The 26662-nt window shown below is 42.7% G+C and overlaps 1 protein-coding gene and 2 pseudogenes across 2 annotated transcripts; 1 reads left to right on the plus strand and 2 right to left on the minus strand.

Moving 5' to 3' along the window:
• Positions 1 to 9517: 9517 nt before the first annotated feature.
• Positions 9518 to 11967, minus strand: LOC139407975 (uncharacterized; annotated as a pseudogene).
• A 1266-nt stretch (positions 11968 to 13233) lies between these two features.
• On the minus strand, positions 13234 to 15768 carry LOC139406778 (uncharacterized; annotated as a pseudogene).
• Positions 15769 to 16234: 466 nt separating this feature from the next.
• LOC139406779 (aldo-keto reductase family 1 member A1-B) lies at positions 16235 to 26547 on the plus strand. Of its 2 annotated transcripts, none has more exons than XM_071149807.1 (9): positions 16235 to 16779; positions 17857 to 17958; positions 18119 to 18238; positions 22426 to 22577; positions 22828 to 23023; positions 24883 to 25082; positions 25534 to 25606; positions 25791 to 25877; positions 26195 to 26547. In XM_071149807.1, exons 2-9 carry the CDS (start codon positions 17863 to 17865, stop codon positions 26258 to 26260), a joined length of 990 nt encoding a protein of 329 aa, XP_071005908.1. In that variant the 5' UTR covers positions 16235 to 16779; positions 17857 to 17862; the 3' UTR covers positions 26261 to 26547. The 2 variants fall into 2 exon arrangements, with proteins under 2 accessions (XP_071005908.1, XP_071005907.1); XM_071149806.1 differs by lacking the exon at positions 16235 to 16779 and adding an exon at positions 17049 to 17268.
• The last annotated feature ends 115 nt before the right edge of the window (positions 26548 to 26662 follow it).

Raw genomic sequence — 26662 nt, forward strand, 5'->3', positions numbered from 1 at the left:
CAGAAATTAAACAAATTATACTGACACGATGTGAGAAGACACTTGCACATCTGGGGAAAATACATATATGTCAACAACGATCACTCATATACAGATAATGAGATCTGGCTAGTTAGCTAGCTATAGCCAGTCAGTGAATTCCCAATCAATCTGATGTTGTGGCTGCAGTTCAAACAGCCAATACTAGCTAGCTAAAGTTTTGAGTTGATAATAAATTATTGGATGACACAACACATGTATAAATTGGCTAGGAAATAAATTTAGCAGAAATAGCTATTGCTTCCCTAGAATATAACTAACTATAGGCTATAGCTAGCTAGCTAGAGTCATTGATGCTGTGGCAGCTAGCTAACTAACTAACCAAAACGTGGCTAACTACCACATGAAAATAATACAGCTATGGTAATTCTGGTTAGCTAAATGTTACCATATAGCTAGACCCTTTCTGTTAAATGTACTGGTTAGCTTGCTAGCAAATGTTAGCTAGCCCAAATGTGTATAGATTATAGTTAGCTAGCATAGAAATCCCCAACAATAATCCATGTGCCTACAATAAATACTCAGTTTAATTCACACTTAATAGACAACCAACAAATTTGAATTTGTTTTGTGACAGCAATATTACAGACACGACAAATTGTAGACTATAGCATGGGATACAACATTACAGTAACATCTAGATAAATACATTAGATACAGTATATTGTCAAAAGTAGGATATTTCACGTATTTATGTTAGAAATGTGGATCACATGTAATTATCTATGTAATTAGATAAGGATGTAAGGATAAACATGTATTTAATCTGTAAATAGTCATCCACCCAAAACAGTTAACATGCATTGATAATAACCAATGATAGGTGGCCACATCAACTATTTATGAGCATGTAGTTAGTGCCTTTTGCTTCCAAGAAAACAGAATAAGGTTGTCTCCCACAATGCTTTGGCTCCGACTTCAAGTTGTAGTTGGTGAGGAGCAACAGCAGAAATTTCCAGTCGACTGCAGTCGAAATATTTTGCGGGACATTCACTGGACAGTGTAGCCTACAATAATATTTTTTTGGGGAAGCACCCCCCATCCCAGACACAGAAAAACTGCACTGAACAAGCTAATGGAAGCACGCCTACAGGCTACTCCCTTGCCTTGCGAAAAATGTGGTCATGTAGGAAATATGGGAGTAATACTTGTCCAAGGAAACAGTTCTGGTTGGTCTCAGGGAATGTAAAACAGTTAGGAAGGCAGTCTTTGAAAACCAGCTTGAGTGAAGTAGCAGCAAACATGTTAAATTAGCAACGAATGAGCATGGAGAGCCTCACAAGTTTGACAAAATCCACCATATCTTTTCAGTTTAATCACATTATATATTTTTTCAGTCTAATACAGCTATTTATTTACTTTTGTAAATCTTCCATAGAAGCATGCTTTTTTAACTGTCCTCTCCAAGTTTAGCTGGAATTTAGACCGAAAGGATTTTACAAATGTGATTGGTTGATGATATGACATTGGCCTATGTATCGCTTGGCGGAATATCAGATCTCAATGATTGGGGAAGTGTTTAACATCACCAGTACCACATCCTTATGATATATATATTTTCAAAAAAGCAATGTGACTGTAAACAGAGATCTGTATAAAATGAGGAAATGCAATTTTCTCCGCCCTAACAATGGGAGTCGTTATCCCACAGGCGGGAAGGCAGGCGAAAACGTTAGGTCCAAAATTAGCTAAAAGAAACGCATTGGGTTTATTTATAACAAATTTTGGCGAGGGAAACTTCTCGCTTCACCTCATCCTCTCTGCAAAACAGACATGAGCCTGAATGAAATACTGAACAAATCTACCTTTTTTTTGGAAAGTAGTGGTTTTTTAAAATAAAAATGTATTGATTGAATTGATTAGACAATTTAAAAAAAGTATAATACATAAGGGCGCTCCAGCTGGTGACGCCTCCACATACAATTTAAGAAAATCATTAAGGACTTCATCACGTCATCCAAAAAACATGGCGGATTAATTTAAAATGTTAATATCTTCAGCAGTCAGTGATGAAAAACAAATTGGCCTTAATTCAATGGATGTTTTGTGCACAAAGGTAATGACTAAAGTGTCTTATTATGAAGTTTCAAATCTGTCTTCTCTATGTGGCCATGTATGGAAATTGTCTTTCTGGGCCAGGTGTCAGTTAAACTGGAGTACCAAAGCAAAACTGTAGGAGCAGTCGAAACCATGCTTCTAGACCGGAACCCTGTGTCATTGGTCATACAAATCAAATCAAAGTTTATTTGTCACGTGCGCCGAATACTACAGGTGTAGTAAACCTTACAGAGATATTCTTACTTACAGGCTCTAACCAATAGTGCAAAAAAGGTATTAGGTGAACAATAGGTAAGTAAAGAAATATGCAGTCGACATCACTGAGGTATAATAAAAACTGGAGACTGCATCCAAGATGTCTGACCATTGTTTTCAAGATAATCTACTAACATTCACATATGCCGATTCATGGACCGTCTATATCCGGGTTACATCTGGTTTATATGGACCAACATCACATGCGCACAAGCACACAGGGAGCAGCGGCGACATCAACACTTCATCCAAAAACATGGCAGACATTGTATGAATATAACATGTTAATATCTTCAGCTGTGAGTGATGGAAAACAAATCGGGCCCCAGCTACAATTATTTGAATAATGAAATGTATGTCTTGTGCATATGTTTTATTTGCATATTTCCATTAGGGACCGCCTCATCTGTGAAGTGCGGGTGTGCAGAAATTCAATTCGACCTTGCACTCCTAGGAAACTTTGGCAAAGCATCAAGTCTATAAAACGTAGTGCACTGTCTTTGTAACAGATTCTAGTTTTGTGAACATAAAAATGTATTGAGATCAGATTAGGTGCATACATCGCCACCTACTATACTGGTGTGTGAGGCCATTCACAGCCTACCTACATTAAATTATTTGAAACAATAATTCAAAACCAACAACTATTAGCACTCTCTAAAAAAAACTAACACCACATTTCGCCATTTAACCAACGGTCTGAGAGGACATAACACTGTCATTCAACACCCCCTGCAGCTGTTCTGCTGTAAATCCTTGCAATCCCAAGTACTTCTCTGCCACTACAACCTCTATTTTCTGTTACTTTCAATCCATTTCTGCAGATCAATTGACAACCATGGCTATAAATGCTACAATGCCCACCTTACAGAAGCACATATTCATCCCATCACTCTCTTGGTCTCTGCCTACTCTCAGGATCCCTCACCCTGTACCCACCTTCCTCTGCCACTCTCTTCACTGCTTCAGCATACAACACTTTCTATACTACCCTAATCCGGCAACCTTGGTCTTCCTTTCTCTCACCGGACACCTTCAATCTGCAGCCCCATGGGCACCTCCACAACTAGCACACATAACTTTCGCCACCAATATAACAGATTCCTTCGTTTCATCCCCTCCTGCACACTTCTCATATCTAGGCATCTGCCTCATACACACTGCTGCAACATGTCCATAAACTTGACACTTAAACCACCCATTGCTGCACCCCTGCCCAGTCCTGTGAAATCCATAGATTTAGGCCAAATTAATTTATTTCAATTGACTGATTTCCTTATATGAACTGTAACTCAGTAAAATCGTTGAAATTGTTGCATGTTGAGTTTATATTTTTGTTCTATATAGACTCAGCAGCAGGACAATTTCTTCTTGAGGGGATGGTCGGGGGGCCAAGACACAATTACAAATAATTGTAGACGACAATTTGACTACAAGAAGCCCAAACAGATATAATTGTCACGCCTACTCCCGCTCCCCCTCTCTGGTGCTCGAGGGCACCAGGTGGGCCATCATTACGCGCATTAGCTCTCCATTGGACTCACCTGGACTCATTCACTTTGTTGATTGCCTACTCTAAATCTGTCTTATCCTCAGTTTGATCCTTGTGTCAGCATTAATATTGTTTTGTTCCCCCTGTCCAGATGCAGTCCGTGTTTCGTTTCATGTCCGTTATTAATTAAAATGTTCACTCCCTGTACTTGCTTCTTGTATGCCAGCGTCTGTCCTCACAGAATGCAGACACCAATATTGGAAGCATCAGGGAGTTGTATTTTTTGGGGGGGGTTGGTGACGTCGGGTCCAGGTGCCGCTGCCGAAGGAACCGGGGGTACCTCAGCTGGCTCGTCAGGCTTCCAAGCCTTGCTGGCTCAATAGTTTTTTTTTTGTTGCCTCGGTTGGCTCATCATACTCCCATCCCATGACTCAGCCGGCTCGTCGAGCTCCCACACCTCAGCTGGCCCATCAGGCTCGCCCAAGTGGAACGGCGGATGGTGCCTCTAAAGGGGGGGGTACTGTCCCAGACGACCCATCATAACGCACACCTGTCACCATCATTACGCGCTTAAGCGCTTCATTGGACTCACCTGGACTCCTTCACTTTGTTGATTGCCTCCTCTATATCTGTCTATTCCTCAGTTTGATCCCCATGTAAGTGTTAATGTTGATTTGTTCACCCTGTCCAGATGCTGTCCTTGTTTCATTTCATGTCCTTTATTCATTAAATGTTCACTCCCTGTACTTGCTTCTCATCTGTCCTCACAATGTTTCACTAAAACATAATAATTTCAAACCTTGCTTACATTTGTATACGATCACATAGCTCTCTCTATTATGTGTGGGAATACGTTGGAACAAATGTCTTATATTAAAATCACTTGGAGCTGATTTCCTGGTGTTTTTAGTCTAATATGTCCAACAATAAAAAATACACATTTTGTTTTTTTGCTCAGAAAAGTTAGGGGGCCAAATAAAACCGCCAGTTGGGGCACACTGCATTACAGCCATGACCATGTAACAAAAGACAGACAACACACTTTGAAAATGGTGACAAATGTTGGTCAACAACTGGACAAGTGATCCACACTCACAATGAAGCCTATTTTCTCAGATTTCCTCTCCGTTTGCACTGTGCAGTTGATAACCAAAGTAATAAATGCTACAAAGTCCACCTTCTTAACATGCAACATGTCAGGATCCCTGTTGACATGAAACATCATCTTGTATCGCTACTCCTACTACTTCTTCAACTTCACGCCTTTCTTCCACTCTTCTCAATTCCTCCGGACAGGAGGAATTCTATACAGCCCTTATTCTTGTCACCTCCGTCTCCTTCACCCTAACAGGACACTTCAGAAATGTGGGTGCGTCTCCCGAGTAGCGCAGCGTTCTAAGGCACTGCATTGCAGTGTTCGATCCTAGGCTGGGAGGGTTTGGTCTGCTGGGGTTTCCTTGTGCCATGGCGCTCTAGCAACTCCTTGTGGAGGGCTGGGCCGGCCGCCTGCAAGCTGACACTGGTGGTCAGCTGGACGATGTTTCCTGCGACACATTGGGCTTCCGGGTTAAGCGAGCAGTGTGTCAAGAAGCAGTGCAGCTTGGCAGGGTCGTGTTTTGGAGGATGCATGGCTTTCGACCTTCGCCTCTCCCGAGTCCGTAGGGGAGTTGCAGCGATCAGACAAGACTGTAACTACCAATTGGATATAACAAAATTGAGGAGAAAAAGGGGTAAAAGCTCAAATAAAAATAAAGAAAGGAATGCGGGTGCATGTTCACCACCACAATTGTAGCATTTAGGCTCAGCTGGCATATAATACTCCTACACACACTTGACACATGCCCAAATAATTTACATTCATCACACTGCATGGGTTTGGGCACAAAGGCTCTCACAGGTAATCTCATATAACCCAAATACACGTGAGAAGGGAGACACTTCATCTAAAAAACAATAGAATGGTTGGAGTGGTCTTCTACACTCCATCTACCATGCGGGTCAGTCATTGTTCACCAACCACTTGATCCAATTCTTCACATATATCCTTTGCATTTACTTCTAGCGCCACCCAAGATATAACACCCTTGATAGGTGCCCTGCTTCGAAGATCCACACACGACACATTCCAATCTGACATCTTCTTGAGGCGCAAAGCATGCTCCTTCAGTTCCATAGAAACACAAAGAAACAAAATAAGCCCACTTCTCGTTATTGTCATCAACGCCACCTCATCCAACACATCCACAATTTTAATAGAGACTTCAAACGGATCTCCCAGGTAACAAGATCGATCCAAAGATTTACTAGTTTCCACTACCACTTTACTTCTCTTTTTACTTTTTTCATTCGCCACTGTAATCCAATTCTTCTCCCTCTCATCTACACTTGACACGCCATCTGAAACAGAACATCCGCTTCCGCCATTTTCCCAAAACACCCCCCTCAAAACATCTGAGATGACCAGCTAGCTAGCCTTGCACAGAATAGAGATCCTACTAAATTACTAAAGGGGCTATGTCATGAACCCAAAAAGCTCCATACTGGGGCGAAAATGGTAGCCATCTTGGTCAAGGAGAAATCCAAAACCTGTCTAATGGCGAACGTGCATAAAGATGGCTGAATTCACTTTGTTATGTAGCACAATATTGGATCACTCCAACATGGTATCCGTCCGCGTGGCAGGATACATTCTGAGTAAGAATTTCCGATTAGTCCCGTATACTGGGTAGTGCTGCGGCGGACCCCCTTAAATAGCTGCCATCGCACTACTTCGACCTATTCCTTTTCTATGATCGTTCCAGAGTGGATTCGCTTGATAAGAGGTCTATGGTAGTGTATAAGCGCGGACATAAACCCGCAGCTATTCAGTAGCTCGGTGCAGATAGCTAGCTAGCCCCACCAGCCACTCCGTCTGGGTGTTCTGCTGTCCCTCAACTCGGTTTGGCTTGTGCCATCTCATTTGGGTTTTGTCTTAGTTTTTATTACTGGTGACAGTGAACCAAATCTGGGCGACACTCGGTTTGGTCTACCAGTATTGGTGCGCTGAGGGTTTGTCTTCATTGTTTGTGACTTGTCTGTCCACCGGAACCCTCGAGTTTTTAGCCGTAGGGGGACCACGCCTACCATGCACTATTGTAAGATTATGTTTCGCTCCAGCGGGTTTGCAGTTCTGCCCTGAGAGTGAGTTAGGTGTCGCGAGGCGCACCACTTTAAATCTCGCACAGGCCACAGCCATCTTGCCTAGACTCTTGTGTGTTCCATGGTGAATAAGCTATGCAAAGTAGCTAGTTTAATGAGAAGTGACCATTGCAGGACTAAGCATGGTTATTAACCCGCCTTCCCCAAGTCCTGCCAACCTGAACCCCCGTGGATATAGCAAGAGATGAGCTATACATGTGGCGTGAGTTAGTCGACCCACATGTATAAAGCAAGAAATGAGCTAGAATGCCCTGCCTTTAACAGCCAGGCAGTTTACACAGTTGGCGTAATTATTTTTTCCACAAGAAAAAGCTACTGCCAGTCATATCTCCTTTCCTTCATTCAGAGTTTATGATGTCAGGAAAACAACCTCTCACTCAACGTCAACAAAACAAAGGAGATGATCGTGGACTTCAGCAAACAGCAGAGGGAGCACCCTCCCCATCCACATTTAAGTTCCTTGGCGTACACATCACGGACAAACTGAAATGTTCCACCCACACAGACAGTGTGGTGAAGACGGTGCAACAGCACCTCTTCAACCTCAGGAGGCTGAAGAAATGAGTCTTGTCACCTAAAACCCTCACAAACTTTTACAGATGCACAATTGAGAGCATCCTGTCGGGCTGTATTACCGCCTGGTACAGCAACTACACCACCCACAACCGCAGGGCTCTCCAGAGGTTGGTATGGTCTGCACAACGCATCACCGGGGGCAAACTACCTGCCCTCCAGGACACCTACAGCACCCGTTGTCACAGGAAGGCCAAAAAGATCATCAAGGACAACAACCACCCGAGCCATTGCCTGTTCACCCCACTACCATCCAGAAGGCGAGGTCAGTACAGGTGCGTCAAAGCTGGGACCGAGAGACTGAAAAACAGCTTCTCTCTCAAGACCATCAGACTGTTAAACAGCCGTCACTAACACAGAGAGGCTACTGCCTACATACAGACTTGAAATCATTGGCCACTTTAATAAATAGATCACTAGTCACTTAAATAATGCCACTTTAATAATGTTTACATATCTTGCATTACACATCTCATATGTATATACTGTATTTTTATACCATCTGCTGCAGCTTGCCTATGCCGCTCAGTCATCGCTCATCCATATATTTCTATGTATATATTCGAATTCCATCCCTTTACTTAGATTCGTGTGCATTAGGTAGTTGTTGTGGAATTGTTAGATTACTTGTTAGATATTACTGCACTGTCAGAACTAGAAGCACAAGCATTTTGCTACACTTGCAATAATATCTGCTAACCATGTGTATGTGACCAATAAAATGTGATTGAGACAGATATTTCACCACATGTATAAATGTGAAGCATCCGGTTGGCTTTCCCATTCACTACCTATGGTGGTGAGAGGAAGACCAGTGGCCGGCAGTGGGAGCAGATGGAGCGACATTTGATCTCAGTACAGTTTTCTGTTTCCAAAACTAGAATCTGTTACGAACATAGTGGACCAGGTTTTGTAGACTTTACCCTTTGCCAAAGTCTCAAAAATGGCATTCTTTAAAAGGAGTGCACGGGCAAATCGAGTTTTTGCACATGCGCACTTCACAGAACGAAAATATGCAAATACTCTTTGGTGTGGACTTGTTAACCCTTTCCCACTCTCATTGACGTCAGTATTATACACACCTGGCATGGTACATCAGGTGAGCGGAAGCACTAATTAAGGTTATACGACATACAGTTAGTATGATAACAAAGGGAAAGGGTAACCTAGGGTCCATACAAATAGTACAGTTTACCACCATGTTCACTGGCCTGACAAAATACAGGTGAAAAAAAAAAGAAATATGAAGAGAATGTGTTTTATACTTTCATTTTGTCTTAGATCTGCAAAGGTGTAGGGAAGAAATAAGCAGATTAAGTCTAAATGAGATATGAATAAACAACAAACAACTGACTTTGGAAACATAATTTAATAAGTATTCAAGTACAGGAAAGAACATGACAGGTTTTTTTTTAAAAATGTAACTATTGAAAGAGGTGTATGTGCGTGTAAAAAAAACAATTTAAAAAATGAATGTGTAGCCTGTAATCTGTAAGAGAACAACAAGAGCACAACTGCAGACCGATACAGGGACTTCTCATTAAGCCTAGACGTAGTAGGGGAACTTCAGACATGGCCATAAAGAAAGAGAGGGCAGGGCACTGGAGATCTGAGGTACAGAGAGGAGTGGAGGAGAGGTGTGTGTGTGTCTCCGTCTCTGAAAAAAATAAAAATAATGTGTAACCATAACACAGCTAAACAAACAAATGGCCCCTGGACTAACTTCACATACAGGTTCAACATCCTGGTTTTCAAGTGGTTTTAAATTAAAGAAATATATTCACCATTAGTCTTGTAAGAGACCAACAAGAGCATCTGTGAATTCTCCGGTGTATGAGTTTCAATTCTGTCAATTCAGAAATCTATGTAACACTAATAATGGATGCTATCCTAAGACTTTATAAACAAATTACTTTATGAATTGACTGAATTTAAACGGAACTGACGTGTGTGAAAAGAAAGGTACAATGAGGGAGGTCAAAACAACCAGACAACTCATCTCTTCTTCCTGTCCTTCCTGTGAGCTGGTCGGCTAAATTGACTCCATTTCTGATAGGGAAGAGAAAAACAACACATTCAAGCTTAACATAATATAACCCCATAAAAGGTGAGATTTATGTTAACTAAATACTGGCATAAATATTGGAACAGTGTGGTAAAGTTGGTAATACTTGCTGTTTACTCATGGAATTTGTATTTCAGATCAAAAGATGAATATGACAGGCAAATATTTAGACAGCAAACTGTTATTTTAGGATATTTTCTAACCCAGAAACAACAGCTATACATTTGCCTCATTAATACTTTGATCTGAAATACCAATTAACCCACATGACTATACTGTAAAAATGACCTACTTTACTTCACTGTCGCACACTTATGACACTACCTGTGATGTGGGGAGAAAAAAACGTACCATTGAACTCTGCTTCGAAAAGCAGCTGATACATTTGATCCTTGACTGCTGCTTTTCTTTGCTGAGGCAGCCTCTTCAGTGTTGGCACCAGGCTCATGGCAAAGAGGGTCTCTTCATCCTCCTTCCTGTGTGCATCAGGTTGGGCTGCATCCCTCTCGACGGCTTGGAGGAGCCTCTGCTGAAATGAGTTGAGTGGATCTGGGGGGCTAATACCTCCGATGACGCCTGGTGTGACGTTGTTCCTCTTCGTTTCGCTCTCTGTTTCTCTCCACGGCCACATCCTGTTCAACAAGGTCCTCAGTGGTCACTTCCGTGAGGTTCATAATAATCTCAGGTGGTCCTAGATCCAGAGGTGCTTCCTCCATTTCATCATCTTCCATGGCTGCACCGGTGGTGGTCATACTTGTGGATGATGTAGACGTTGTAGAGGGTCTCGCTGCACCGGTGGATGCGATGGTCGCACTTGTAGGTGACGTTGAGGGTCTTGATGGACCGGTGGCGACAACACTTGTGGATGACGTAGTAGAGGGCCTGGCTGTAAAATTGCCACTCGTTGCCCTAGGCACAATAAATGGATCCAGAAAAGAAAGAATTTGGCAGAAGCGCCAAGGCTGCTGACCTGAAGCTGCTGACCCAGACCTCTTCTTCTCTTTCTCTGCCCTTCTCTCTCTCTGATACCTGTCCCCGAGTCCTCTCCACTTCCTCCTACAGTCTTCTTCTACATAGACATGAACATGATAAGCCAAACCATTATCTAGCATAACTATAGTTATTAGATAGCTATCATGGACATGTCACCTACTGTACACATAGACACACACACACGGTTATCTGACCAAATTATCAGCGGTGGTTGTATCTACCATTTCTATTACTATTTATCTGACATACACACTCACACTCTTTCAAACATGATTATTTTGGTAATGTTATCAGGGGTAGTAACTAGCATAATTGATTTGACTATTTCTTTCACACACCACACACACACACACACACACACACACACACACACCATTGGCTAGGTTAGCTAGCTAGCTAACTAGCCTCATCTAGCACAAGCTCACTACTAAACTGACCTGGCAATCCTACTATCATGGACACTTGTCTCCAAGCAGCACTTTGTTGTGTTTATGTCCCTGTAGCGGTCAGCAGTTGTCAAAAAGACACGGTTTTGAGGATACTGAGAAAATGATTCTCTCCTCCCTGTGTCCAACCGCATGTGACCATCTGCAAAAGATACCTGCATCAGTATAGTTGCCTAGCTGCGCAAAATGTTATGCAGCAGTGATGCTGCATGACACAGTAGGTGTGTTCGACGCAGTAGGTGTGTTCGAAGCGTTAGGAGAATTTACGGAGCAGGTTAGAATAATTAGGCTTGAGAAAATGGTTAGGTTTGCTAAAATGCAAAAACATTTCAACTTTTGACTTCAAATCTGCAATATGTAACTTTTTGAGCAACCCGAGTAAATTCACATAGACATGCGAGTTATACATCTGTAATTCTGGTTGAAAGCAAGTCTAAGAAGCAATAGATATGTTCTATGTGCACTATTTCTTTGCTTCCCAGTCTTACGTTTCTGCATCTTTTACTTTTAGTTTTGGACACCAGCTTCAAACAGCTGAAAATACAATATTTGGGGTTTATTGAAAGTATTGTAATGACCTGACTAGATCACAAATTAACAATTTTCCAGACAGAGGGTTGAGTTTACGAATTGACGGTTTCTTAACCCAACTTTACACAGGCTACTGCTTGGCCGTAGCCCACGCCAAATAAACGAAAGATACCCCACAAGCCAACCGTGACCTTCTCTTGTGAAGGCCAAACGTAAGAGAGAGAACAAAGGCTAAACCTGGTCTTAACTTTCAATGCTCCGTCCCCCTGCCCAACCCCCCTCCACGCCACTCCGCCAACCACCAGGATGCCCGGCATCAGAACATTCCAGGCATTCCCGTGATTGGCAGATAGCAGGTTGATTGGCATGTCGGACCCCGCGAACACTGGGTACTGGTAAGTACAACACAACCACCTACGAGCCTAACACAACACTGTGCGGGTCGTTACAGTATATTTCACAGCGGTTTAGATGGTACAATGATTCTCTACAGTCTCAATGCTTGTTATGTCACATAAATTGAAATTAAGCAAACTATTCGAATTTTTGCAACCAGGAAATTTGCGATTTCTGCATAGTGCATCTTTAATTAGGCAAAATCGGGATGCCTTCTAGCCATGACCAGAGTAAGTTGCCACCACTATTTTGATGTAGTTTCCTGTACTAGAGAGGAAATGCACATTTAGGTTCCACCTCCGAAGAATGAGGTTACCACAAGCATAAAGTAAAAAAATTGCTATATCGTCAAAATGTGTGCAAACAAAAATTTAAGGTTATGGTTTATGATTGACTTTTTATGACTTCGGAAGAATGATGAAGGTTACTTCACAGGAGGTTTGTGGATCTTAATTGGCATAGGCTGGCTCGTGTTATTGACTGGTGCGGAATTAGTGGAATGGTATCAAATACATCAAGCACATGGTTTGATGCCATTCCATTTGCTGTATTTGATACCATTCCACTTGCTCGGTTCCAGCCTTTATTATGAGCCATCCTCCCCTCAGCAGCCTCCACTGCTACTTATACATATTCACAAATTGAGTGTGGGAATCTCCACATGGAGTTGATAAACATCAAGTAGGGCACTGACAGCTATCACTGTAGCGAGCTAGCATTAACCTTATCTAGCTAGTTATCTGGCTAACCTTATCTAGCTAGTCATCTGTTGTTGCTTGTTTTTTTTTTACTACACCATATTCCAAAGATTAACCAGCTTGATCTATGGTTGGCTCTGGGGCTGGATTTGTCATAAGCATTGGTTTAGGGAAAACTTCACCACAGATGGAAACCACTGGCCTTGCCAGAAGATACCAACTCTACCGTTACGCTTGTTTACACTGAGCTGCACTGGGCTCGGAATGCAATCATGGTTACATTAAGACACCATCAAATTTGGAGTATAGTGGCATATCCCATCCCTGCATTGAGGTATGTTTTCCAACCAATATCTTGCACCGGCTCCACGGTGTCACAATGTAACCATGAATTAATAAAATGCAATTTTAATAAAATGCAATTTTATGGACAATGGTGGATGGTTCTTTAAATAATCTTTGTGTTAGGGGGCTCTTAGAAGAGCAGTTTCACTCCACGGCATACTGCCAATGGACTTCACTTTCTGGCGATGAGAAGTAGGTGGTCAGCTTCTCCCTCACCTGGAGTTCCTGTCTAGGGGCGTTGTTAGACATCAGGTAGGTGACCATTTGGCGTTCCCATCTCCATCCCAAACGGCTCCTGAAATGACCTCCGCAGGTAGTTGTAGACAACACATGTGGCCTTCACGCAGGCATTGACATTTGAGAGGCTGAGACCAAGCAATCTCCAATACATTCTCCACCGGGCTGCCAGAATCCCAAAGGCGCATTCAACAACTAACCTTGCCCCGGACAGTCGTTTGTTAAAGATCCTTACAGGCTTTGGCAATGGCAGCTGGCGTCCAGTGTAGGGCCTCATGAGGTTGGGTCTCAAAGGGAAGGCCTCGTCATCGACGAAGACGTGGGGAACAGGTCCCAGGTCTTCAGCCCCAGGGAGTGATGCGGGTGGTGGAATCTCCAGGGTGCCATCCTGAAGTGCCTGGCCGAAGGCAGAGTCCCGGAGGGTCCCGCCATCACTTCCCTTGCCGTAAGCACCAACATCGACAACACGGATATAGTAGATTGCGAACCCGAGCACGGTGGAGCCTGGATTACTACATGTTTCCCGTCAATGGAGCCAAGACAGTTGGGGAAATTCTACCTCTCCAGGAACTCAGCAGCGATGGCCCTCCAGTCTTCCTCCTTGGGGACAGGCATGTATTCACCAACCAGACAGTCCCAAATGGCTTGTGCCACAGAGGGGACAATGCCTGCCACCGTGGATCATCCAACTCGGAAGCTGAATCCACTGGTACTGTAGGAGTCCCCTGTCGACAAGAATCTAAAATATAATTCCAAATAATTATCAATATTGTGTGTAACTTGAATTCCACCCACATATTATATCCACCCACTGGCTCCATGTCATCTACAAGACACTGCTAGGTAAAGTCCCCCCTTATCTCAGCTCACTGGTCACCATAGCATCACCCACCTGTAGCACATGTGCTCCAGCAGGTATATCTCTCTGGTCACCCCCAAAATCAATGTCTTTCTTTGGCTCTCCTTCCAGTTCTCTGCTGCCAATGACTGGAACAAACTACAAAAATCTCTGAAACACTTCTCTCCCTCACTAGCTTTAAGCACCAGCTGTCAGAGCAGCTCACAGATTACTGCACCTGTACATAGCCTACCTATAATTTAGCCCAAACAACTACCTCTTTCCCTACTGTATTTATTTTATTTAGCTCATTTGCACCCCATTATTTTCATTTCTACTTTCCACATTCTTCCACTGTAAATCTACCATTCCAGTGTTTTACTTGCTATATTGTATTTACTTTGCCACCATGGCCTTTTTTTGCCTTTACCTCCCTTATCTCACCTCATTTGCTCACATCGTATATAGACTTGTTTCTACTGTATTATTGACTGTATGTTTGTTTTACTCCATGTGTAACTCTGTGTCGTTGTATGTGTCGAACTGCTTTGCTTTATCTTGGCCAGGTCGCAATTGTAAATGAGAACTTGTTCTCAACTTGCCTACCTGCTTAAATAAAAGGTAAAATCTTTAAAAAATAATAATATTATATCTACTCATATCTCATTACTGTTTATTATGCTCTACAAATTATATTGTAATACTCATCAACCATTATTAACAAATCCATGAAACAGTACAATTCAGTCTATGACTATATCAATCAACTGGAGCCCAAGCCAACTCTACTCTTAGAAAGAATGGTACTGTCTACTTAAAAGGGTTCTCAGGCTGTCCCCATAGGAGAACCCTTTTAGGTTCCAGGTTGTACCCTTTTTGGTTCCAAGTAGAACCCTATTGGGTTCCATGTATAAACTTTTCCCCAAAGGGTTATACCTGGAACTATAAAGGGTTATCCTATGGGAAAAGCAGAAGGACACTTTTGGAACCTTTTTCTCTAAGAGTGTATGTGAGTCCAATAAGAATGTAATGAATGACTGTAACTGTCTTGAACAACAATGGGTCCTGGAGAAGACTAGCCTACCTTCATCAGGGCAGAAGGCACCTCAACTTTATTTTCATTTGGTAACATTGCATAATTAAAAAAGGATTATAAACCAACTTTGGGAAACGTTATAGTCCTAATGAACATTCTGTAAAAGGATATCGGATGTCAAATAGGGCCTATTAACTGGAGAGCCCTTTAGCTAGCTAGGTTGCACATAAAAACAATGTATCAAATATCAATCAATTATGGTATCAAATGCTTTAAAAATGTACTTGAATTTAGCTTACCGGAGACAAATCGTCAGGAGTTCAACTGGGCTGATGGACTCCCGGGCGATCTTGGCTCCAACCATCTGGAGCAGGTGATCGAACTGGCTTCGGTCCAGACGAAAGTAATGTCGGAATTCCTCTCCAAACAGTCGAAGCTCTTGAATGAGACCGTGGAACTCCCATGCCTGCTTTCGGGACTTTAACCATCTCTAGACCTCTGCTTTCGGCGGGGCTGGTCCCGGGCCAACAGGCGCGATCAAGACCAACTTCCTCAACGTTGGTCTCATTGTTGACTATTTATTATTGCATTTCGCTCCAAAACTGCATTTTGGAGGGAAATTATATTATAGGCTCTCACAATTAATTTGTGGATGTCATCGAATAAATGATATACTTGGCAAATAAATGAATAAAACATTTAAAGAAATTCTACAGTCAAACTGTTTTTATTATGTTATCCCACATGTGTTTACTGGATAAGTGTGCATCAAAAATTCAACACTCACATTTTGCTGCTTTCTGTCAAGTAAGTCCACGCATACAATTTGATGCATACGTTCGATAAATCCATGCTGCAAGGCAAACGCATGGTTCCATTGGAAATTAATGTACTTCTGGTGAATCAAAACGCAAAACACAGTCGTTGTGTTCGAAGCGTAAAACGAAAAGTCAAATTTGAAGTTAATTTGACAAATATTGGATCCCTTCTAGCAAAGACAAAAGTTGGATCCCGTCTACCCATGACCACTTCCTGTTCTTTGCACAGCGGAGACAAATGAGCCCTATCTGTGGACAGTCTACGATCGTTCTTTATGCCGCATTCAAATCAACTGGGAACTCTAAAAAATGGGGAAAAAATAACTCCAGCTGGTAAAATCGTTTTAATGGTCATACAACTTGGAAATCCAAGTCGGGAACTCTGGCCTCTTTCGAGAGCTCCAACTTTCCGGCCTGAAGGTCACTGACGTCATGATTTGACCTCATTTTTCCGAGTTCAAATCAGTGATTTTCAGGTTGGAAAATCGGAGCTCTAGAAAGAGGCTCGAGTTGGATGACAGTTCAAATCAATTTTCCCAGTCGGATCTCGCTTTTTGTGAATTCCCAGTTTTTTTGAACGCGGCATTATAACTCAGCGTAATACCTACCAACGACTGCATCAGGAGAAAAATGCGATCAAACCCCGGAAACGGAAATCTTAGCAAAATGAATTCAGATTTTTTAAACAGCTAATTATTTTATATTTGTGACCGGGCCGTTGAAGATTATATAGGTTGTTTTACAGATTGATACCTGTAACAGTAAGTGGGAACTGTTTGAATACAGCTGCTTGTCGTTTTGTTATGGCAGTGTATTGTTTTGATATAAATTACTGTAGGTGGAAGTGGGTAGAACATCTGCAAATAAAATATAATTGGAATAGATTCTGTTCTCAATCGTGTCAAATGTAATGTAAAACAGGTGAGATGATTAAAGAGATACATTACGTTAAACGTAATGTAGTCGAAGGGAATGTCAGTGAAATGAAATGACACCGAAAACATCATCATGTACTGACATTTGGGTTGCTTATTCCAGTGTTCATGGTTATTGCACGATGCAGTGCCATTGCGTGTCCGTTTGTTGGAGGATTGCCTAATAACTGGCATTGTAAATCTGACAGACCGCAACAGTTATACAGTTGTCCACCCTACCTCGTTTATTGCAAGTTGATTGCAGACAGGCCTTGTTTAACTGCAGCCGGCTTCCGATTGCACACCTTGATTTTTAAGAGTCACCATATCTACTGGGTAAGTGGAGCGATTATTGGACTAATTTCACTGTGACTTTAGTTCCATCTATTAGAAGCGGGTCTTATTTCGAGTATCGAGTATTAGCTAAGAAAAGGTGCAATAGGCTAGCCTATTGTAGCCAGTGATTCTAGATGACTAAACTCAACTGCATGGCGAAGGAAGTAGTTCTTAGACCAGTGACTGAGACGGTCCAGGTGTGGACTCAAATCTCGTGTGTCTGTGGAAACAGCAGCTCGCTGACAGTTACTCTCTTGTGGACCGATCTATGTAAACCTAACTGGTACCATGGAACTGTAATTAAGCAGCTGGCCAATTACGCAAGCCTTTAGTTCTGGTTAATCGAAATGAGCTGACAGTCAGAAGTTCTATGAACCAGAGGCAGGAGGATCAGGCCAGGGGGAGTGCTGGGCAGGATATTTGGTTCCTTTCATTGTCTCCCTTTCTTTACCACCCGCAGATGAAGGTACTGGTTAGGTTTTCAGCATGATCATGGAGACGACACAATAATAGCTACTTAACACTATTGAGATGCTCAATGTGAATATCCCAACGGCTGTGGCATCTGTCATCTGCCCTGTCTTTCAGGTACACATGGCAGTGGCAGGTAAAAATGACTTTGCAGTTCTCAACACCGGGCGGAAAATGCCTCTCCTCGGTCTAGGAACATGGAAGAGCGAACCTGGCAAGGTAGGTGCCTCACACGTGATTGATTAACCATTCCTCTTTTGGATCAAATATTTATCCCGACTAATTTAGGTTTTATCAAAATGGAGTGTACTATCAATATGGGCTTGCTGTTGGGGTCTTTGTAACAATGGCTGTCGTCTTGGGTTGTGCTGTATTCCAGGTAAAACAGGCAGTGGTGTGGGCTTTGCAGGCTGGCTACCGTCACATCGACTGTGCTGCCATCTATGGCAACGAGGTGGAGATTGGCGAGGCTCTGCAGGAGACACTTGGCCCTGACAAAGTAAGCCAACAGCAAGGAACATGGTAGCTCTGGTCCAGGGCGTTACATGCGGCTTGAGTCGTCTTCTTATTTAATGGTTGTTGAAGAAGGCTCAAGCAAACACTTAACACCCTGGCCCAGAGCTACGAGTATGGTATCTAAGGCTTATCAATGTGGATACCATAGACATCATCGGGAGATACTGAGAAGGACAGAGATGTGCTAGTCCAGTGGTAGCTGCTGATTGGCTGAATACCCGGGGTGTGAGGTGGTTGGAGTTGTCAACAAAGCAGCATGACAGAATAATGGTGCCAAGTTTTCAAACTACTGGTAGTTTGAGAAGATATTTTAATTGATCTGTGCATTTGAACAACAGCATAAATACACATATTTCACTTTGAATGTCAAACTGAATGACAACTGCAGCATTTGCTGCCACTGTTTTGAACAGATTAGATTATACTATTTAGAATGAACAGTATTCAGACCCCTTGAATTTTTCCACATTTTTTAAAGTTAGTCTTATTCTAAAATGGATTCGTTTTTTTCTCCCAGGATGCACCTGAGCTCAATTGAGTCTCATAAGCAAAGGGTTTGAATACTTATGTAAATAAAGTATATAATTATTTTTTATACATTTGCACAAATTTATAAACTGTTTTTGCTTTGTCATTATGGGGTATTGTGTGTATATTGCTGAGATTTTTATTTATTTAATCCATTTTAGAATAAGCCTGTAATGTAACAAAATTTGGAAATGTCAAGGGGTCTGAATACTTTCTGAAGGCACTGTACATATCAAATTGTATTCGTCACATGTGCTGAATACAACAGGTGTAGTAGACCTTAAAGTGAAATGCTTACTTACGAGCCCCTAACCAACAATGCAGTTTCAAAAAGTACAGATAAGAATAAGAGATAATAGTTACAAGTAATTAAAGAGCAGCAGTGAAATAACAATAGCGAGACTATATACAGGGGGGGTACCGATACAGAGTCAATGTGCAGGGGCACTGGTTATTTGAGTTAGTATGTACATGTAGGTAGAGTTGTTAAAGTGACTGCATAGATGACAACAGAGTAGCAGTGGTGTGAGGGGGGGCACTGCAAATAGTCTGGGTAGCCATTTGACTAGATGTTCAGGAGTCCTATGGCTTGGGGGTAGAAGCTGTTTAGAAGCCTCTTGGACCTAGACTTGGCACTACGGTACCGCTTGCTGTGTGGTAGCAGAGAGAACAGTCTATGACTAGGGTGGCTGGAGTCAATTTTTAGGGCCTTTCTCTGACATCGCCTGGTATAGAGGTCCTGGATGGCAGGAAGCTTGGCCCCAGTGATGTACTGGGTCGTTCACACTACCCTCTGTAGTCCGACCGCAAGGCACCCGATGGTGCAGCTGTAGAACCTTTGAGGATCTAAGCACCCATGCCAAATCTTTTCAGTCTCCTGAGGGGGAATAGGTTTTGTCGTGCCCTCTTCACGGCTGTCTTGGTATGCTTGGCCCATGTTAGTTTGTTGGTAATCTGGACACCAAGGAACTTGAAGCTCTCAACCTGCTCCACTGCAGCCCTGTTCATGAGAATGGGGGTGTGCTCGGTCCTCTTTTTCCTGTCGTCCACAACCATCTCCTTTGTCTTGATCATGCTGAGGGAGAGGTTGTTGTCCTGGCACCACACGGCCAGGTCTCTGACCTCCTCCTTATAGGCTGTCTTGTCGTTGTCGGTGATCAGGCCTACCACTGTTGTGTCATCGGCAAATTTAATGTGTTGGAGTCTTGCCTGGCCGTGCAGTCATGCATGAGCAGGGAGTACAGGAGGGGACTGAGCACGTACCCCTGAGGAACCCCTGTGTTGAGGATCAGCATGGTGGATGTGTTGTTACCTAACCTTACCACCTGGGGGCAGCCCGTCAGGAAGTCCAGGATCCAGTTGCAGAGGGAGGTGTTTAGTCCCAGGGTCCTTAGCTTATTGATGAGCTTTGAGGGCACTATGGTGTTGAACGCTGAGCTGTAGTCATATATATGTATGTGTGTGTATATGTATGTGTGTGTGTATATATATATATATATCTATATCAGCGCGCTGCTGCTTCCAAACACACACACACGTGTGTATCGAAGTATGTGAACACCCCTTCAAAAATGGGTTGATTTGCTATTGCATTTGCTGACAGGTGTATAAAATTGAGTTCAGTGACTTAACGTGGCACTGTCATAGGATGCCACCTTTCCAGGAGCAGGAGCAACAACGGCTCAGCCACAAAGTGGTAGGCCACACAAGCTCACAGAACGGGATCGCCGAGTTCTGAAGCGCGCAGCGCGTAAAAATCGTTGACATCAGCAAACCCCTCACCCACAGGACTCCCTACACGCCGTCTGTCCGGTTAAGTTGAAACTTGGATTCATCCGTGAAGATGCATGCCAGTGGCCATCAAAGGTGAGCATTTGTCCACGGAAGTTGATTACGACACCAAACTGCAGTCCAAGACCCTGGGGAGGACGATGAGCACGCAGATGAGCTTCACTGAAATGGTTTCTGACAGTTTGTGCAGAAATTCTTCATTTGTGCAAACCCACAGTTTCATCAGTTGTCCAGGTGGGTGATCTTAGACGATCCCGCAGGTGAAGAAGCCAGATGTGGAGGTCTTGGGCTGGTGTGCTGATGCGTGGTCTGCAGTTGAGGCCGGTTGGACATACTGCCAAATTCTCTAAAACGGCATTGAAGGCGGCTTATGGTAAAGAAATTAACATTTAAATTCTCTGGCAAGTGCTCTGGTGGACATTCCTGCCGTCAGCATGACAATTGCACATTCCCTTAACTTGAGACATCTGTGGCACTGTGTTGTGTGACAAAACGGCACATTTTAGTGGCCTTTTATTGTCCTCGGCACAAGGTGCACTTGTGTAATGATCATGCTGTTTTATCAGCTTCTTGATATGCCACAGATTTTTTGGTGCGTATGGAAAATGTCTGATCTTTTATTTCAGCTCATGAAAAATGGGACCAACACTTGTTACATACATAACTAAAAAGGTATGATCTTTGTCCCCATGTGCAGTTGCAAACTGTAGTCTGGCCTTTTTAAGGCGGTTTTATAGCAGGGGCTTTTTCCTTGCTGAGCAGCCTTTCAGGTTATGTCGATATAGGACTCGTTTTACTGTGGATATAGATACTTTTGTACCTGTTTCCTCCAGCATCTTCACAAGGTCCTTTGCTGTTGTTCTGGGATTGATTTGCACTTTTCGCACCAAAGTGTGTTCATCTCTAGGAGACAGAACGCGTCTCCTTCCTGAGTGGTATGACGGCTGCGTGGTCCTATGGTGTTTATACTTGCGTACTATTGTTTGAATGTGGTACCTTCAGGCATTTGAAAATTGCTTCCAAGGATGAACCAGACTTGTGGAGGTCTACAATTATTTTTCTGAGGTATTGGCTGATTTCTTTTGATTTTTCCATGATGTCAAGCAAAGAGGCACTCAGTTGAAAGGTAGGCCTTGAAATACATCCGCAGGCACACATTCAATGGACTCAAATTATTACAATTAGCATATCAGAATTTTCTAAAGCCATGACATCCTGGGGATTTTCCAAGCTGTTTAATGGCACAGTCAACTTAGTGTATGCAAACTTCTGACCCACTGGAATTGTGATACAATGAATTATAAGTGAAATAATCTGTCTGTAAACAATTGTTGGAAAAAGTACTTGTGTCATGCTCACAGTAGATGTCCTAACCGACTTGCCAAAACTATAGTTTGTTAACAAGAAATTTGTGGCGTGGTTGAAAAATATGTTTTAACGACTCCAACGCAATTTATGTACATTTCTGACTTCAACTGTATGTATGTATGTATGTATGTATATTTATTATATATTTCTTTTTTGGGACTTGTCACACAAGTTTTCCATTGTGCCACTAGCCCGATGGGGTCAAGTAAAGGTGTGTGTGTGTGTGTGTTTCTGTTTACACCACTAGCCCGATGATGGGGTCAAGTGAAGGGGTGTGTGTGTGTGTGTTTCTGTTTACACCACTAGCCCGATGATGGGGTCAAGTAAAGGGGTGTGTGTGTGTTTCTGTTTACACCACTAGCCCGATGATGGGGTCAAGTAAAGGGGTGTGTGTGTGTTTCTGTTTACACCACTAGCCCGATGATGGGGTCAAGTAAAGGGGTGTGTGTGTGTGTTTCTGTTTACACCTGTCTCTGTTTACAGGCTCTGAGGCGAGAGGATGTGTTTATCACCTCTAAGCTGTGGAACACACAGCATCACCCAGAGGATGTTGAGCCCGCTCTGCTTAAGACACTGAAGGAGCTGAGGCTGGAGTACCTGGATCTCTACCTCATCCACTGGCCCTACGCTTTCCAGTGAGTAGCCTCCATCATGGGTTCTGGAGAGGCACTAGCCTCACTGAACATGATACAGTAAAACATTTATAGGATTGCCAGACACTAGCAGAATTTCCTTTTTAAATTAATTTCAATCTGGGTATTAAACTTGCTATAATAATTTTAACAATGATCAATTCACATGACAGGGGTTGTGTAACAAACTGTATGGGCTTCCTACTGTTCAGTGGTAACATTGTGCCCGTACTTCTCCTTACCTTTCCCACAGACAAGGTGACACTCCTTTCCCTAAGTCAGAGGACGGCACCCTGCTGTATGACGACATCGACTACAAGCTGACTTGGGCTGCCATGGAGAAGCTGGTGGGAAAGGGCATGATCAGGGCTATCGGCCTGTCCAACTTCAACAGCAGACAGATAGACGACGTGCTGTCTGTAGCCAACATCAAACCCACTGTGCTTCAGGTAAGGAGAAGATGTGTTGACTGTGCGTACATTGTACCTAGCTACCAGGATTTCCATTATGAAAATGCATTTTAATTAAGTGCGTAACCTGATTAGGGTTTCCACCCACGGTGCTCAGAATGATAGAAATCACATTTGATATAATTCATCTTAACAGAACATGTAAGTCGAGGATGCAATGAGGTGTGTCCTTACTGCACATGTTGAAGATGGTATAACTGTCCATTTACTTTTCCTCAGCCAACAAGATGAGTAACAAACAGAAAAATCACTAGCCTACTTACTGTATGCTTAGGCGGCGCACGACTTTCACGTTTGGGGAAGCAATTTTCCATCCATCTAAACTGGAGGAGGAAATTATTGTCCAAAAACTTAAGAGGCACTGACCCAACAATAACGAGTGAGTATGCACAGTGCACACTCACCGGGGATATAGCCGATGCTCTCAGTTGGTGCCAATAAGATGGGCTATAGGACTACTGTTGTTCGCTCAATTAAGTTGAGAATTTTTATTACTAAAAGACATGTCTTTTCATTCATCTCCTCTTTACAGCAATAGCCATTTACTTTCCAAACTGTCTGGCTACTGGACAATGAAAGAGAAATTAAAAACAAAAGAACATGAGAGAAATAGGCTACTGGTTTCAATGGCATATGGAAGTCTATATAAAATAATTGCCTCCACGGATATGCTAAGATTTTGCCTAAGTTACTTTGAAGCAAGGTAAAACATGCCTCCTAATATTTTGTAAAACATTCAAGTTTCAAACCATTTAAGTAGCTATATGTTTTAAAAATGCATACTGCCACCAGCTCATCCAAAGAGGTGTGATGCGCTGATGAAGCCTGCCTTCCGTTGACTATGCATTTGAGTGGCGAATGGGAAGAATGCCTCAATTACCGGCTGAGAAATAGAAATATTAGCTATTTTTAACACACAATTGCAATTAGAATTATTGCACTTAAAACCATGTCTGACAGATTTTCTGCTTGAAGTATCTGTATGCTGTGCATGAGATACATAAGATGCATAACGAATAAATATTCCACAAAATTATGCAAATTAACCCATGACTGGTCAACTGGTGTTCCAATCAATGAATAGGCTAAAAAGCATTAAACGGCTTAAAGCCGGATGTTATCAGCTAACGGAAACCCTGCTAGCTACCTAGCTGAAGATCAGTTGAGAAACTATTTTTGTTTATTTAACTAGGCATGTCAGTTCAGAATTTCAGTTAAGAACAAATTCTTATTTACAATGACGGCCTAACCTGGCTAATAATTGTAATTGTAGACCCCTACCCTAACCCGGACGACGCTGGGCCAATTGTGCGCCGCCCTATGGGACTCCCGATCACGGCCAATTGTGATACAGCCCGGGATCGAACCAGGGTCTATAGTGACACTCGGGAGCAAGGAGTCAAATCTAGAATGTTCTGATCCGTAATCAGGCGCGCTATCCATTGCGCCACTAGCCCGCTGAAAGGGGTGGCGTTTGTATGTTTGTCACTACCACAACCAGTCTTCTCACAGTCCATCGCTCCTCCAATATCCTTGCATACAACCCTCCCCCTACTGTCTCTTCGTGTCCCTGTCAGAAATACAGCAAGTGTTTGTTTGTTGACAGTTAAATATTAGAACATACGAGTTTGTTTTTGTTTGGTTTGAGTTTTTCTAGGTAGGGAGATCTTGATATGTGGCATGTGCTGTGTGTACATTATTCCTCCTTACCTAAAGATCAGTTGGTAAAATATTGAAAAAGTTTAAGAGCTAGACAGGAGTCAAACCTAGAATATTCGGCTCCATAGTCATTCATTGCTAGCCCGCTGACAGTTGTGGTTTCTGTTTCTGTTATTCAGGTGGAAAGCCATCCGTATCTGGCTCAGGTGTTGTTGCTGCAACACTGCCGGGACAGGGGCCTGGTGATGACAGCGTACAGCCCACTGGGGTCACCGGATCGGGCATGGAAGCATCCTGACGAGCCCGTCCTCCTGGATGAACCAGCCATCGGCACCTTGGCCAAGAAGTACAACAAGTCCCCAGCACAAATTATCATTAGGTGAGTAATGTTATATAATGTTCTAGCTTAGTACTCTTTACTCAATGATAACCCAGCATCCCCATCCCCAGAGGTGATGAACCCATCCTCTTGCATCTGTACAGTGAAACGGGTGTAAAATAAATAAACAAACAAAACCACACACCTTGCCTTGACCCAATCTGGGGGCTAGTTGAGCCAAATGTGGCACAATGGATAACAATGTGTCTGATTACGGATCAGAAGATTCTAGATTCGACTCCTGTTTAAATCGTAACTTTTTTCAAAATCGCAATTTCTCTTTAGGTAGGCAGAATAAATGTATCAGTACGATATATCAAGACCTGAATTTAGCACAATAATTCCTAAAATAAATTAATAAAACACTCATATGGTCTAGTGATTAGATCTTGCTTTTCATGTAACCTATTTGGCCTCAAACCAAACCATGTACATCTTGTCTCTTTGCTAGATGGCAGACGCAGCGAGGAGTGGTGACGATCCCTAAAAGTGTGACAGAGGCTCGGATCAAAGAGAATATCCAGGTGGGTTATTCTGTTTGATGACGATCTATAATTGTAAATTGCTGCACAATTCAGTCTACTACTGCAAGAACCCACAGCTCTATTACTACTATTTCTACCCATCAAAACTGTTTTTATAATTCCCATTGTGTAATTATTTGACTACTGAGTGGACTCGTAATCTAAAATGCGTGTGTATCCTCAGGTGTTTGACTTTACCCTTGCAGCAGAAGAGATGAAGTGTATAACAGCATTGAACAAAGGCTGGCGCTACATTGTACCAACCATCACAGTGAGTGACTTTAGAGCTCCCTCTACTGGTACATGTGTACAATGGATGTGAGACCAGAGAATGTTATTGAAGTTCTATGGGTTATGTGATAGCCAGCTCACAATGGTTAAATGTTTCATAGAGAGCTAATACTATATATGCTGTATGTAATCAGTTGGTTGAATTAAGCAACCAAAATGTAGTGTCTCTGTTGATATTCTACCATAGCAGTTGTCAGTGGGCTAGTTGGGCAATGGATTACACGTCTGACTACGGATCAGAAGATTCTATGCCCGACTGCTGGCTAGCTTGTGACATTTTTCCAATTGTTGTTGCAGGTTGATGGGAAGCCCGTCCCCAGGGATGCAGGACATCCACACTACCCCTTCATTGACCCCTACTGAGTAAATCCCCAACTGCTGCCCACTTGTGCCTTGGGAACCCCCTCCCCTTCCTCAACCCCATCCTAGGCTGTGTCCCAATTCAATTAAATAGCTTCATTTTGTCATAATCCTCCTGAGTGACAACTGATTTGAGAAGTATTATTTTTAGGGGAAAGAAGGTTGGTAGAAAAAGTCCAGCTCCTGTCAGATCAGTTGTCATGGTGGTGAGGTGGCGGGGAAAGAGTGCTTTAGAGTGTATTAGGACATAGCATCTGTGTTCTTCGTAATAAAAATGTTTTGTTACTGCCCTTGAATTATTTGCTTCGACTGATTGGTAATTAAAATGCATCTTTACTTGGAGGGAAAACTAGTCTAAACAATAGTGTAAATACTAAACTAATTTACTTTCTGACTCAGGCTGCA

The sequence above is a fragment of the Oncorhynchus clarkii genome, chromosome 4 (genome assembly GCF_045791955.1).
Source record: "Oncorhynchus clarkii lewisi isolate Uvic-CL-2024 chromosome 4, UVic_Ocla_1.0, whole genome shotgun sequence".
Taxonomy (NCBI): Eukaryota; Metazoa; Chordata; class Actinopteri; order Salmoniformes; family Salmonidae; genus Oncorhynchus; species Oncorhynchus clarkii.